Genomic DNA, 14,216 nt, shown 5'->3' with positions numbered 1-14,216 from the left:
GAGCCACAGGAGGCTGGCTGCAAGGGGGGTGCTGACAAGTGACCCATGACACTGTCCAATCCACTCCTCCCCCCGCAGGAAATCTCCACACTGGTGAAGCACCCAACTAGGTCCTCTTCTGCATGAGGGCGGAGATTTGTACACAAACTGGGCCCCGAGGACCCATGTTACAGGTCAAAAAACTTCGCACTGGTTCTGCTCTGCTAGAACCAAACACACTTACATTTCCGGTAGAATTCGTTATGTGGGATGCGAACATCAACAAGGCCCTGCAGGATCTATAAACAAATAAATATGGTATCAGGGTAAGAGAACAGACACACCACACACGGCCCAAGGGGTGACAGCACATGAAGCAGTTTCCTGGGAACACTGGGCAGAATCTGGGATTTGAACCCTTTTCTAGTCTGTCCTTTTGTCATTATATAACGTAATTAAAGCACAAGCTTACTTGAGATACCTTCTGATGACAGGTTGTTGCTGTAATACTTAGGAAACAAGGCTCTCTTATACTGCTGCAGAATAAGACAGATCTGACTCCTCATAAAGGGGCCACAAGCTTATAGAACTAAAGGGAAGCAGAAAAATGTCCTTCATATTGTGCAGTTGGAATCTGCTATAAAGCCAGACTATGAACTCCGACCAGCTTGCCTCAGGAATGATTATACATTTATTATTAACATAAAATTAATACTTCTCACTTGGCACTACCTTACATTTCCTCTTCTCCTATAATCTATTCATCAAAGATGTCCTAAGGAAAATACATTACTAATTTCCTCTCTCCTCACAATGGAACATTTCCATTGCATTTGCTAAAAAAGAACAAACAAACAATTCTCTTACAGGCTGGACAATAACTTTTTATCAATCTAGCTTTTCCTGTTATCTATATTTTACTAAAAGCTCCCAGACTTCCCACTTAGCTGCCAAAGAATTTAGATCCTTCCAACAGGGAAGCATCAGGCAAGGATGGCTGGAAAAACAAAAGGAAAAAGGAAAGTGGTCTGAACCATTAAAGATACTAGTTAGATGCAGAAATTAGTGGGTATGATTCTATGGCTTGCTTTATACAAGAGATCAGACTAGATCATAATGACGCCTTCTGGCCTTAAAGTCTATGAATATTTAGAGACCTTGGAAATATTTTCCCATTAATATTCTCATCCCTAAGAGGGATACATCTCCAGAGGAGGGCTGCACCACAGAAGCCCTGACCTGACACTGTCTGCAAGAGTTGCTGTAAAGAAGTTACATTTCTGAACAGAAATCTTCTGACGTTTCTATGAAGTCAAAAAGATAAGTGACCCGTTACTATTTCTGGAACTATTATCCAAAATGCCAGACCTTCTATTCAGCATCCACTATAATTCTTCCTGACTTAATTCAATGAAGTTATTCATGAATAACATATCCCTGTGTAAAGATCCAATTTCATGGATACTCAAAATGAAGGACTAGTCATAAGGGTGATGCCTTCCAAGTTAATTTGGAGCACCAGAAAGGGAGGAGAAAGCAGGAGGGGATGGATATTGGCAAAAGTCCCACCTTTCTCTATCCCTTCTCATTAGCTCTTTTGGCTCCTTTCTTGGAATATGAAGACACAAGTGCCACAGTTATATTTCAGGGAATACTTTCAGATATATTTCCCCTAGGATCCCATCAATGATGTTTCAAAGCATGTTTGACCTAGGGAGAACTGCAGGACTGGACTTGAACAAATGTAAATACAAATTTCTTGCCTTTATGGACAATTTCAAACTGTGCAAATTGCTAACAGTTCTTCCTTTCATCCTCTATAAATACATAGCAATGGTACTTGGAGTTACACAATCTAGGATGTAGCTTAACAGAGGCATTTCAGTTTCATTGCCTTTGACACAACTGTTCTGTTTAAAATGCTTAGATTTCAGTGAGAGGGAAGCTTGCGCTCTCGCTCCCTCTGTGAAAGTTGTTTTCCTTATGGCCCATCCTGGCCAAATCTACCACCTTCTGCAATAATTAAGGATGATGACAGACTAGGATTTCTTACCTGCTGAGGTACTTTAAAGCGCACATAAGAACAAAGCTTCAGCATGTCTGCCATTTCCTCAGGTGTTGATGGAATTAAAGGAATCCTGTCAATAAGTTCAGATTTTTTCAGCTCCCGCAGACTCTTATGAAATTTGTTATCAGTTGGATATGGCAGACCTACATGTGAGGAACAAAAAAACCCACATGCTAAAATCCAAAAGTGACAACAACAAGACAGCCCAGAAAGACAGGAGTTATATCCACTGCAACTAGCCACAAAATGTAGTTACTTCAGGGTGTACTGTACATTTGACTGTTGTAACCTTTCACGCAGTCATGGCAGCCTCTGCTAAGAGATACGGTAATCAATCTAATAGCACTAAACACAGCATAAACACCCACCTGCTCTGTGTTCCTCCCAGTTCCCCCACTCTTCTGAGGAAAAGTAAAACCCCTGGTTTTGTCACATATTATTCAAGATGAACAGAGACCGATGCAATGCTAATCAAGATACAGTTCTATCCTGCAACACCATGCCATCTCTGTACTGGGATACCATTTGGTAAATACTATAGGTATTATGTGTAGATCATCATCTCCTCTCCGCTTGGTTGAATGAGTAAGTAGGCAGATAGGTCATAGAAATTGGTAATTGAGTTCCCTGGCTCAACTTCAATTGTTTTCAGGAATAGATTATATATTATAGGTGTAATATAAAATTTTACAAAGTCAGGGTGCAGTCATAAAATTTTAATCCCATGGATGGAACTGGGAGTGGGAGTCACTGTTTTTTTAAAGGAGGCAAATTTGGGGCCTATGGAAAGTGACAAGTGTTCCTTTTGATAGGCTTTTTAAAAAAAAAAAAAATTAAGAAAAAGGGTTCAGAAAATTAGAAAACAGGAGAAATCAAGATCTACCAAGGAATGAGAGAAAGGGTGAGAATGAAAAAAAGAGTTATTTTGTGAGCAGATTGACAATCTAGCTGAAATTCTGTTTCAACAGAATTATAGAGATTCTCATCTCCATCCTCACGTGTTCACTTCACACAATTCGGTAAAATTGGCAGGTTCTGTTTATGAGAGGCTCCCACAGGACCGCCTTGCTCACCACAGCTTTGACCCTATTGCTCCCCCAGCTGCTTGCTTCCCAAACACTGTGCAGAGAATTTCTTACTTTAATAAAATATGAGGAGCATTTCCTTGATACACTAACAGGAAGAAGCCAGAAGCAGCAGCAGGGAAGATGGGTACTCAATCGAGGGTGTGGAAGGAGATGCAGAAAGGGAGCGAGGAGCATACAGTGGGTGTGGAGAAAGTCAGGATGCAATCTGACAAATACTTTACAGATATTATGCATGGATGTTTGCTTGCTGGAATGGTAATACAAACAACACCTGAACAACTCATCATATATAGGAAGATAGAAACAAAAACATCATGATAAAGATAGAAACATCTTCCATTATCTTTTTCTAATTATTTTTATAGCTAAGCTGCAGCAAGACATTGCAGGTCCCCTCATGATGTGGGACATACAATTTGCAGATGGCAACAGCAACCTGCAAAATGAATTCTCAGACAGGGAACTCCTGAAGCACCAGCACTCATTATTACTGTATGCATCATTTACTAAGCTATCCCTAGGTGTTGGCAAATTAACAGTGAACACTGCAGGGAAAATACAGAACCAATGGAATTAAATATTTATTATCAGGTGACACTTCAGGCTTTATACATTTTTGCAAATATTTCCCCCAACCAGTTATACTTCAAACCTCTTCACTAGTATCAACAAAAAGCCATACAACTACACCAGAAGATTTAACTAAGGTCTCATCTTTTTCATAGATGCCTGACACACACACACATATACTGTTAATCATATCACTTTCTTTCTCCAGAGCAGCACACGGGTAACTAGGTAACATTCCACTTTGCCATTTATTTCTTGACTTGGAATCACTAATTTATTGGAGAAGAAGCAGCTGTTATAACAACAGGGGCAAACACCAAAGCCTTCCCTGCATGCAGATAATGCTGTGCCAACACTCACACATTTGCAGCATTTAATTCCCTAGCTTGTACTGAACAGTCTGGCCAGGTATCAAAATAGGGGAGTAAGTTGATGAAATGTGAAAGTCTATATAAACAGGTACTTCAAAATTCACATTTACTGAGTAACTTTCCTTCTCATAACAGTCTCCAAACAGCTGGAAATAGCACAGGGGACTTGGTGGCAGATTTGGGCAGAATCAGCTAAGCAATCTTCTCTTTTAGGCTTTCAGAACATGAAGGACCCAATTCTCACTTACAATAAGGCCTCATCAGTACAGCACCTTTGGGCACAGACTAAGCAGGGAACGTTTCAGCCTAAAAGCGAGTTTGTCAGAGAAGTCTGTGAGAAAGGGGGTTTAGAATAGAGATTGGAATTCATCTTACACCACATTTGTTATCTCACAGTTTATGTGCTCTCTGTTCCAGGAGTATATGTACTGTTCTGTTAAAATTTTAATTAGTCTTATGGAGTATAAATAAATCTAATCTGGATTCTAAAATCTCAGTTGATGCTAAGTATTTCTTCCCACTATCTAATTCACAAAGTTAACATTAGATTCAGTACCACCTTAGGTTCTCTAGGTTAATTCTTTGGTACAGAGCATATACCCAGCTATTTCCTTCAATTCTCTGTTTTTATTGCACCACTCACCTGCAGGGCATATAAGAGACAGGCTGCAAATCTCTGCTGGGTATTGAGCAGCATAAACTCCTGCTACATTTCCACCCATTGAGGTGCCGATGAGGTGAAAGGGTTTTCTGTTCAGCTTGATACATTCAACAAACTGAAATGGAAAGGGCAATGAGGCCATAGGGAGCAATTGCACAGTTACAATGAGAGTCATTTAAAAAAAAAAAAGTTCCACAACGACAGTATATAGCAATGATGGGGTCCTGGCAACACTGTGCTACATTCTGAAAGCAAAGCTAGAGCAGTTTGAGGGATCCACAGAACCTTAAGAATGCTGTGCATCCCCTTTAAACAAAAGGGAATACATCTCCCATGGCAGGTGCTTGCTTAACAATTCTGAAGGCCAAAGTCACCATCCACAGAGCAGACACAGCCCGGGAAGCTTCCCCATCTTGTTACAGCAAAGTGCCTTATCCCTGAGCAGGAGGGACAAGATCTAGAGCTAAATGAGTAGGTCGGTGTCTGTAACCTTTTAGTTTTTAGCCACTGCTGAGATTGTCAAGTTAGTAACAAGTGTGGAAGCAGCTTCTGTAATGGGATACCTGCGCACTCAAACAGCACTGAGAACACCACTTTCATTTCCTATTATTTTTTTCACAGGCCTGGCTGGTGCTTGACAGACCAGCAAATACCCTGGTCCTGAGGAGTTTACAATCTAGGTTATCAAACAAGCATTGATGGTAACTTTCAGTCACTATTGACTCAGGCTAGATTTGAACGACTAAAGCTTAAGGGCTCTACAGGCCATTAGCAGGCCTCTGAACCATCCAACCTCAGTTACATTCCTCTTTAAAAGAAAGAGGAAAATAAACAAACTTAAAAATAAACTTCAGTCTGAGCCATGTATTATAGAGAACAATGGTCTGTTTCACCTCCTCCCACCTTCCTGCTTGGTCTTGTTCCTCTTCCCTCCTGCATTCCAGCCCCATCCTTCTCAGTAATACCAATAAAGGAAAAGGAGGGAAAATGCAGACTTATAAAAACAAAAATGTTGTCCCCACCGGTTGTTTATTTCTGCAGCATCTTACCAACCACCTCTCCATTTTCAGAGCTCTGCTGCAGAGTTTAGGTTAGGGGAGATTTAATGCTCTCCATTGAGGCCTGATACTCATTTAGAAGGCCCCTACACACCACTCCAGCAGTGCAAAGCGGTATTAGCATAAATAAGAATCTGGCCCAGAATATATTATATTCTTAAATCAGATGTGAAGTTAGAAGCAGCACAGTCACAAGTAAGGCACATTTGAAAGCTGGTCTGCTGATGATGCCAAAGGAAATGGACAGAGATTCTCGGCAGCTTTTACAGAGATAGGGATTCAATACCACTTCAGCAGTGCTTAATCTGATAAAGCTGTGTGTGAGTGACAGGGGGCTAGTAGGTGGTGATCCCAGGTCCCTGCCCATTTTCACTGCTGGCGCTTGAAAAGATTTGTGGGTGGAGAGGATCTGAAATACAGTCGGAGCATATGACTGGGGAAAATACCACTGCTGTGCGCCCTCCTCTCTGTCTCCCCGCCAACCCGCACAGGCATTTTTCTTCAGTCTTGCCATACCCCTTAATTATGACTCTACACAGTGCAGCCATTATGCTGAAAGGAAAATGTACACATTTTATAATCTGTGCAGCAAAGTACAAAAAAAGCTCTCCCATCATATAAACTCCTGTGAGCTGTAGGGTTTTAAGAATGTGTCTGATTCTGGGACACTGGGTCCTAGTTGAAATTTGCACACTGAATTTTCTAATGTATTCAAATGTGCCTAAAGCAATAAGACTGTTCAGGTTAATAAATCACACAGTAGGGGGTTAATTCTTGAAGGAACAGAGAGACACATTTTAAAAAAATCCTCCCAGCCAAAGTTCCTTCTGCAGGATGGCTGCAGTTCAGCACATGAAAGAGAGCGAAGGAAAAAGGCGCCAAAGCAATACTGGCCCATTTAGTGATTCAAAGGACTGCAGACCTGAGCTGCGCGTGGGGAGTGGAGGGTGAAGTAATCTGCAATTCCTACAGGCCAGGAGTAGATGATTTCCCCTGCAATAAGAGAGCAGGAAAATGACTTCTCTGGGGTTTTTCTGAAGAGGCACACTCACGTGCTGCCATCTACACAGGGCTGAGCCAGGGGCACAATCTAGCCCTCCATATTTCATTTCCAACCTTCTAGAGAGAAGAAATCCTGGTTTCGGATCACTTCAATGACAAATCAAGCCCCTTTATCCTGCCTGCCCCGGAAGGCGAACATGAAGAAGAACAGACATAGAACACATCTGAGGCCATTACCTGGTGTATCCTTTTAACTTGCCCATTGATGGAGTAGTCATCTAATGATGATCGGGTAGTGCCCTCATGACCAGGCATGTCGACACAAACCAAGTGCAGGTTCTTCGGAAGGAACTGCAGAAACAAAACACTGTGCAGTTAGACTAGAGAAGGGATGCTATGAAAACACATAATGAAGGAAATTGGTAATTACAGAGAAAAATCCATTTCCTATTAGAATCTCTCTAGGAAATGTTGTGCTGATTAGCACAGTATAGCCAATGGGCTGCATCACCTTACGTCAGTGCACTGCAAGCTGGTATTATCTTTTATAAGCTTAAAGAAGTTTTATTGTTTAAAAAATAGAATCCAAGAAAAACAGAAGGGGCAATCCCAAAAGGGGGAATACTAGGGATTGCGTTATGAATGTTTGGTATGTGAACATCGAGTATGAGAAGTGATTAAATACCATGGGCTAGATTTCCTGCACACAAATCTTCTCTCTCATAGCACAACCCTGCCACCACACACAGATTGTTTCCAGAAGAGCGCAGGTAGCTTTTCTTTTGATGCCTTCCCTCAGAGATGTTGCTGGGAAAGAGAAACTTTACTTCCTGCTGCTGGCTCCATAGAAGCACTGCAGGTGGGAGTTACTGTGGGGAAGTGTGAAATAAGTACCTCCCATAATCATCCTAACCACACCTCCATTCTGTCCAGTATCACCCACTTTTGGGTGGTGCAAGGCCCCTAAACGCACCTGGTGTCAAGGAGAAGATGCCTGTTTTGTGAGACTACGACCTCCTCTCCCCCAGCAGATTTTGGGTGTTAAGAGTCTTCCACAGGAACTCTGCCTAGATGCTGGCACAGACTAAAGTATGACTCTAGTCCCATAGATTAAATACCAGAAATGACATACCATTTTTATTATTCATCGGACTCAAGGTGTGAAGAAAAGACTCCATCCTATTACATATAATATAAGGGCCTGTGATATACAGGGGGTCAGACTGGATGACCTGGTGGTCTCTTCTGGCCTTAAACTCTATGACACTACTAAGTCTGGAAGCATAAATCCTCTAAAATTTGGATGACAAAAGTGTGGAATGCATCAGATGATCAATATGTACAGTAGCTGAGGACATTTCTAGTTTTCTAAAATAATTGTCATAGATGTGACCAATATAGCTAAGCTTCCTAACGTGCAAGCAAGAGACCACTCCTTCACAATACCAACAGCACTGCAAGTAAAAACATTCTCTCGCTAAGATGGTACCAATTTACTGTTAGCGAAATGGAAACATACCTTGACCACAGACAACCACATATCTTTGTGGGCTGAAAATCCATGTAACATCAATATGGATGGTCTGAATCCAGGCCTCCCTCGATAGGAAAAACAAAACTGGTAATCATCATAGTGAGCATATCTAACCTGCATGCCCAGTGCTCGACGCCAGTACCTAAAGACAAAGAAATAAGCAAAACATGACATCAGAGCATGATCTAATAGAGCACAAAACAGGCAGAGAGGACTCCTGAGTTCAATTCCAGGCTCTGACTTACTATGAGAATGCAGACAAGTGACTTAACACCCAGGTCCACAATGGATTTAGGCATCTAACTCCTACCAATTTCAATGGAAGTTTGGAACCCAAGTGCCTTTGAGGATCTGGGCCTACGGGTCCAATACTTAAGTACAAAGGATCTCTCGCAACACTCAGCACCATCAATCCCCAGTGAAGTCAATGGATGTTGAGGACACCTCACAGGATGTGCTGAACATTAACATCTTTTGGCTCAGTTTACTCATCTTTAATATGGATACAAACAACTCTTTTTTTCTCAGGGAGAAATCATGAGGCTTAGTTTATATTTGAAAAGTACATGGAGGTCCTTGGATAAAATGACACTACATAAAGGCAAAATATTATGGACATTTAATGTCAGAAGTTGCTACACTGGGTCATTTGAGTTCAGTGAAACATGCCAAAGAGAGCTCAGCCCCCACAAAGAACAGATACATTACTTACATGGGAAGTGGGGCTCCCGTGGTGTGAAGGGCTTGTGGGGCCCTCTGCACCGGGGCAGATCCAACCTTTAGGGGTAACAGGCACTCAGATACCAACCCACTGATGGGTGCTAAGAACCTGAACAGAACAGAACAGCTAGCAAACTTTTATCAAAGTTTAATAGTTTAGCTGCTGCCACAGGGTTGCTGACCCCTTTAAATGAAGCTGGTCCAGTACCTCTGTGCTAGAACAGGTGTTCCTGGTTTGGCCAACTATGAGGTCAGGGCAGCATCTGGATCCTTAGAGGATCAGGGAGACTTAGAGGGAAGATGTCCCTGAAGGAAACTATAGGAGGTTCCTCAGGGAAGGCAGAAGAGGGGTTTTCTGGAAGAAGTCCCAAAGCCAGAGAGAACAGAAGGCAAGAGCAGCAAAGGGAGTTACCTGCTGATCTCCACGCCAGAGAGCCAGAGTTGAGGGCCAAAGTGGGCTAAAGGCAGGTGACATCTCCACACGGGTGCACAGGAACCACAGGGCCAGAGAGGACTGCAGGCCAGGGCCTACTTCCTGGCCTGTCTAAAATGGGAGATTAACAGAACAGGGGCGGTGCTGGATGCTTGCCTGGTGAGCATGAACTCCCAGGAGAAAATCTGGGGGAGGTTCCAGCTGGAAGAGCTGGTACGGCTGTCCTGGAAGAGAATGAAGAAGAGCCCAGGAGTGGTGGAAGCTCCTAAGTGTGGTATGTGCTATGTCTACTGACTAGATGACATGAGATTTTAAGGACCGTATGGGGCGGGGGGTGAAAAATGGACTATGTTTCGGGACATTTGTTACAGATTATTTATACTAGGGTTTTGTAATAAACTGGCCCTAAGGAGGCATATTACTGAGACAAGGGAACCTGTTGTGGAGTCATTGGGGGCCCGAGGCAGAAAGTAGGACAGTAAGCCTAGGGTTAGTGTGGCCATCCAAAAGGGGGCACTCTGTATCAAAGGGGGATTGTCGACAGCTGCTTTATAATATTTAAATAAACATTTAAAGCAAAAAGTGACTAGGATGACGTTGTGGACAGCCATCAGCACCCTGTATTGCTTCCAGCTGAAATAAAGCCCCTTTGGAATGATGCACTGCTTTCAAACCAAGGTTTTGCTGAGGGTGTCTATGGCCTTTAGTCATTTAAGGCAGAGGTACATGAACAGCCATTTTGCTGCTCACAAGGCAAGAAAAGTCAACCAGGCTGTCCTTGCTCTCGGTCATCCATCTAAAACGGGCTAGGAAATAGGGCTGAATGTATGCAACAGCTTCCCTGACAATGTCTCCTGAATCCCTCTCTTCAACACTCAGCACATGGGCTTTCTATTCATCTCACTCCAATTTTGATCACTTTGGGGCACTATTTTTAAAAAGATTTTCCTTTTTGTTTTTGCTGTCATTCCATCTAGGACCAATCCTGAGTGCCATAAGTAAATTTTAAAACAAATGTTATTTCATTCAAACACCAAAAAGCAAGAATTTGCAACACAAGGCAGATTCTAGGTTCCATGACACTGAAGCAAAACAAGATTGTTGATTTCAGTTAAGTCAGTAGAGTTACTCTGACTGAGATGACACACTGGCCCCTTTCTGCACATTAAACAAATAACTACACCGTATTTGGTGACCAGAAATACCAGCTTTTGTAGTATCAGTTCACACAGAAGCGACTATGACGTCACTAATGCTGGTTTGTGTTGTCATTGTGAAGGTGCAGAGAGCCAGCAAAAAGCTTATGCACCACTTCAATCCTCATGTACTGCAAGCCCTATTTGGAGGGTTTATGTTGGCCTTACATGGTGCCTAAACCTTATGCAGGTCCTATGTACAGAAGTGAATTTCACCCTGAATAAGTGTCTTAAAGTTCACCTCAGAGGCCCGGTATAAACTATCACTGGGCAAGATATTAACATTTTTAGCAACTGATCCTGATGGATTAATTCAGCAAAAGACAAAATAATCTGTCCAAAGCTGAACTGATCCCTCACAAGGTGTTAACACTATTAGCAGAGGCAGGAATGGCAGATAAACAGATTAGTACATGAAGCAAAGGGGGAGTGATCCACTGCCAGATGTAAGTGGAGCAGTCTCAGACCTCAAACCCTGCATGGAGGCGCACACCAAAAGCAGGTGAGATGGGAAAAGACATTATGTAGCACCCAAAGTGAGCCAGGAACATTGCAAACTAAGAACATGGCCTCTGTCATTAAGAGTGTAGCTAATTGTAGACCTAGTGCAACCCATAAGAACAATAATGGGGAGGGAACGGGGGAACAAAGAGCACAGATTTTGAATTGTGTGGGTAAAAAGAGATGCAACATGCTGTCATTGGCTACCCGTCTCCAGTCTGTGATCTCAGTCTGCTCTCAAGAGTCACCTGAGAAATGGAAATTGTCCATGGATTGAAAGGGGACTGAATTTAGTTATGTAGTAGCAGCTATAATACTTTTCCTCTCATTCCCGCCTACAGGTGCACAAAGAGAATATGGTGCACAGAGAGAATATGAACTGCTGGATATTCTGTAACAAAATGTACACACAACACTTACAGAATTCCTAGTTATGTCCAGGCATTACAGATCCAGCTACTACAAACGTAGACTCAGAAAGTTAAGCTTAGAAAAGAAAGAAACAGACACTTATCTCTTGAAAAAAATCCTCTCATAACCTCCCCACCTCTGCTGGTGTAGCCATGCTGTTCGTATATTTCTCCCTTCCTCAACATAAACTACTGAACTTTTCCCTCAGTCCCTAACAATTTTTTTAAACATAAAACGCATTTTTATTCTGCCTACTCAGAGCCCTCTGGCATGAGCCCTTTGCTTATCAGCATCTCTACTTGGAAACTCTTGCCTATGTCTCCACTGGACTAAATATTTACAAGAACTTAGGAATTGCCATTCTAGATCAGCCCTGAGGGTCATCCAGTCCAGTACTCTGCAGTACCAAATGCTTCAGAGGAAGGCACAAGCAAGCCCAGAGTAAGTAGATTTGGGGTAATCTGCCTCCTCATGAAGGCTTCATCCTAACCCCTATTAGTTGAGAGATCAGTTTAAACCCTGATGAATGGTTTTATATGCTTTCCAAAACTCTTCTATTAGTGCTATAACAACTAATAATTTCTGCAGCACCACCCTTCACACTGTCTTTAAATAGGCTTGTGCTATTTCTTATTAATTAATTTGAATTACTGTAACAATTAGGAGCCCTAGTCATCGAACAGGACCATATTATGCTAGGTGCTGTACAAACAGAACAAAAATATGGTGAAAAAATATTGAAGAGTTTACAATCTAAAAAAACAAGTCTGTACAATCTTTGTTACAGCAATGGCTGCCGATAACTCTACTGACTAAGGGCCATCATGGAGACACATTCCAAGGACACAAAGAATAGAGATTTTTAAAAATAAGAAAAACATCTACAGGGAAGTTGGAACCTTGGTTAATCCTCTTTTGCCAATTAGATTTATACAAGCCTAAGGATGAAGAAGTCCCAGCACCTGGACTGACATCGCCACAGGAGAGAATTGATGATATTTTTGAGCCATCTGCACTCATTTGCAGAAACATCATTCTGCCTCACAGTTCCCTGATGTGATGCTTGCAGGGAAGGAATTCTTCCTTATATAAATTTAGTTACCAATATTCCTGGGTTTAATCACAACTTCCAGTTTTAACCTTCAATTTCTAGGACTAACAGTTGTCACATTTCAAATGATATTCTTAATCATGAGGAAAGATGTGGCTTCAGAGAAGCTTTGCGTAACCTGATACAAATCAGAACACTCAGATTAACATTCACAATCAAGAAACTGACAGGCCACATGTTAGTTACCACATGATGTTATCTTGTGTTTGTTCTGAACGGTCTAGCCATTTTGAAATAAGACTGGCCAGGTTATTGTAAGTACAGTGGTGATACACAATACGGCTGTCATGAGGAACTAACTCAGAGCCATTAATGCGTCTCTCAGTGAGAGCCCATTATCATTATCTCCTTTGCAAAGGAATGACTCTCAGAAATGCAGCTTGTCATGAGTTTTCAAGAGGAGTTGCACAGATTCTGACAACTGCATTACCAATGCAGATTACTGCTGCACAGAGGTTTTCTACTTCTCCTGAGCATAAAATTTATATTTTTCCTGAGCATGAAATTACCATGTTTCCACTTTGTCTTGCTGGAACATTGCCCTGTCCCAGTTCACAGAGGAATAACGAAGCCTCTGTCAATTGCTCTCTTGCTTTTAACTGTTCCCCCCGCCCCCACACACCTTGTCTTGTTTCTCTGCTCTGCTTGAACCCGCGTTCTGGTCCCATTGTGACAATCACTGCTTCCCACAAGATCCAAATAGCCTTCCTGATTGATGAAGGTGTCCAACAAGCTGTTTGTCCCCCGTCCATTCTCCTGTACTACGAAACAGTGCAAATGACACCTGTTCCCATGGGTAGCCCTCCCTCTCAAATTAAAGCAACTGGGGTAATCAAGTTCTGCCTAGCAACCTGCAACAAAGACATACCAAAGTCATAAACCGCAGAGGGGAGAGTGTGATAAGGAGCGGTAGTATTCTTTCAGTCTGTGTTTTAAAGTTATGTACTTTAAGAATAATACAAATATATTATAGCAAAACTCCATTCACATGTTAAAGTCTTAATCTAATGTTATATCATGGTCCCTAAGAATACTTCCCTCGGGTGCCAGGGTATCTTGATATCAAGAATAATTAACGGAGATTTGAGAAAGTTTTCATAACACTCCTTGTCACTAAACAATCCTGTCTTCTAAAATGTATTAAAGCTGGACTCTGCTGTTAGTCATTTCTATGGGCCAAAGGAGAACACAACATTGAACTCTAGGACTCGGCAGACCTTGGGTCAGTACCTGCCTCTGCCAGTGATCTCATACGCAGGGATGCTGGAGCTAGGGGTGCAGTAGCACCCCCTGACTTGAAGTGGTTTCCATCATATACAGGGTTTACAGTTTTGTTCAATGGCTTTCAGCACCTCCACTACAAAAACTGTTCCAACATCACTACTCATATGTGACCCCAGGCAAGTTGCTTAATCTCTCTGTATCTCAGGTCCCTATCTGCAAAATCAGGATAAATAATACTTCCTCTCTCTCACCCTTTGTCTAGTTAGATTGTAAGCTCTTTGGGGCAAGT

General features: G+C 42.1%; 1 protein-coding gene across 9 annotated transcripts in view; it reads right to left on the bottom strand.

Annotated features, from left to right (window-relative positions):
- ABHD6 (abhydrolase domain containing 6, acylglycerol lipase) overlaps positions 1–14,216 on the bottom strand; it is a 33,556-nt gene that overhangs the window by 6,825 nt on the left and 12,515 nt on the right. For all 9 annotated transcript variants that reach the window (XM_067544244.1, XM_067544243.1, XM_067544247.1 and 6 more), the window contains 5 exons: positions 8,317–8,473; positions 7,035–7,148; positions 4,720–4,852; positions 2,033–2,190; positions 224–278 (listed from right to left, as the gene is read on the bottom strand). In XM_067544244.1, coding sequence (XP_067400345.1) covers positions 224–278; positions 2,033–2,190; positions 4,720–4,852; positions 7,035–7,148; positions 8,317–8,473 — 617 coding nt within the window. The remainder of the gene's footprint in view (positions 1–223; positions 279–2,032; positions 2,191–4,719; positions 4,853–7,034; positions 7,149–8,316; positions 8,474–14,216) is intronic.

This window comes from Emydura macquarii, unplaced genomic scaffold, assembly GCF_026122565.2.
Source record: "Emydura macquarii macquarii isolate MOO-44397 ecotype Brisbane River unplaced genomic scaffold, CSIRO-AGI_Emac_v2 contig_968, whole genome shotgun sequence".
In the NCBI taxonomy this organism is placed as follows: domain Eukaryota; kingdom Metazoa; phylum Chordata; order Testudines; family Chelidae; genus Emydura; species Emydura macquarii.
This window is presented reverse-complemented; position numbering and strand designations above follow the sequence as displayed.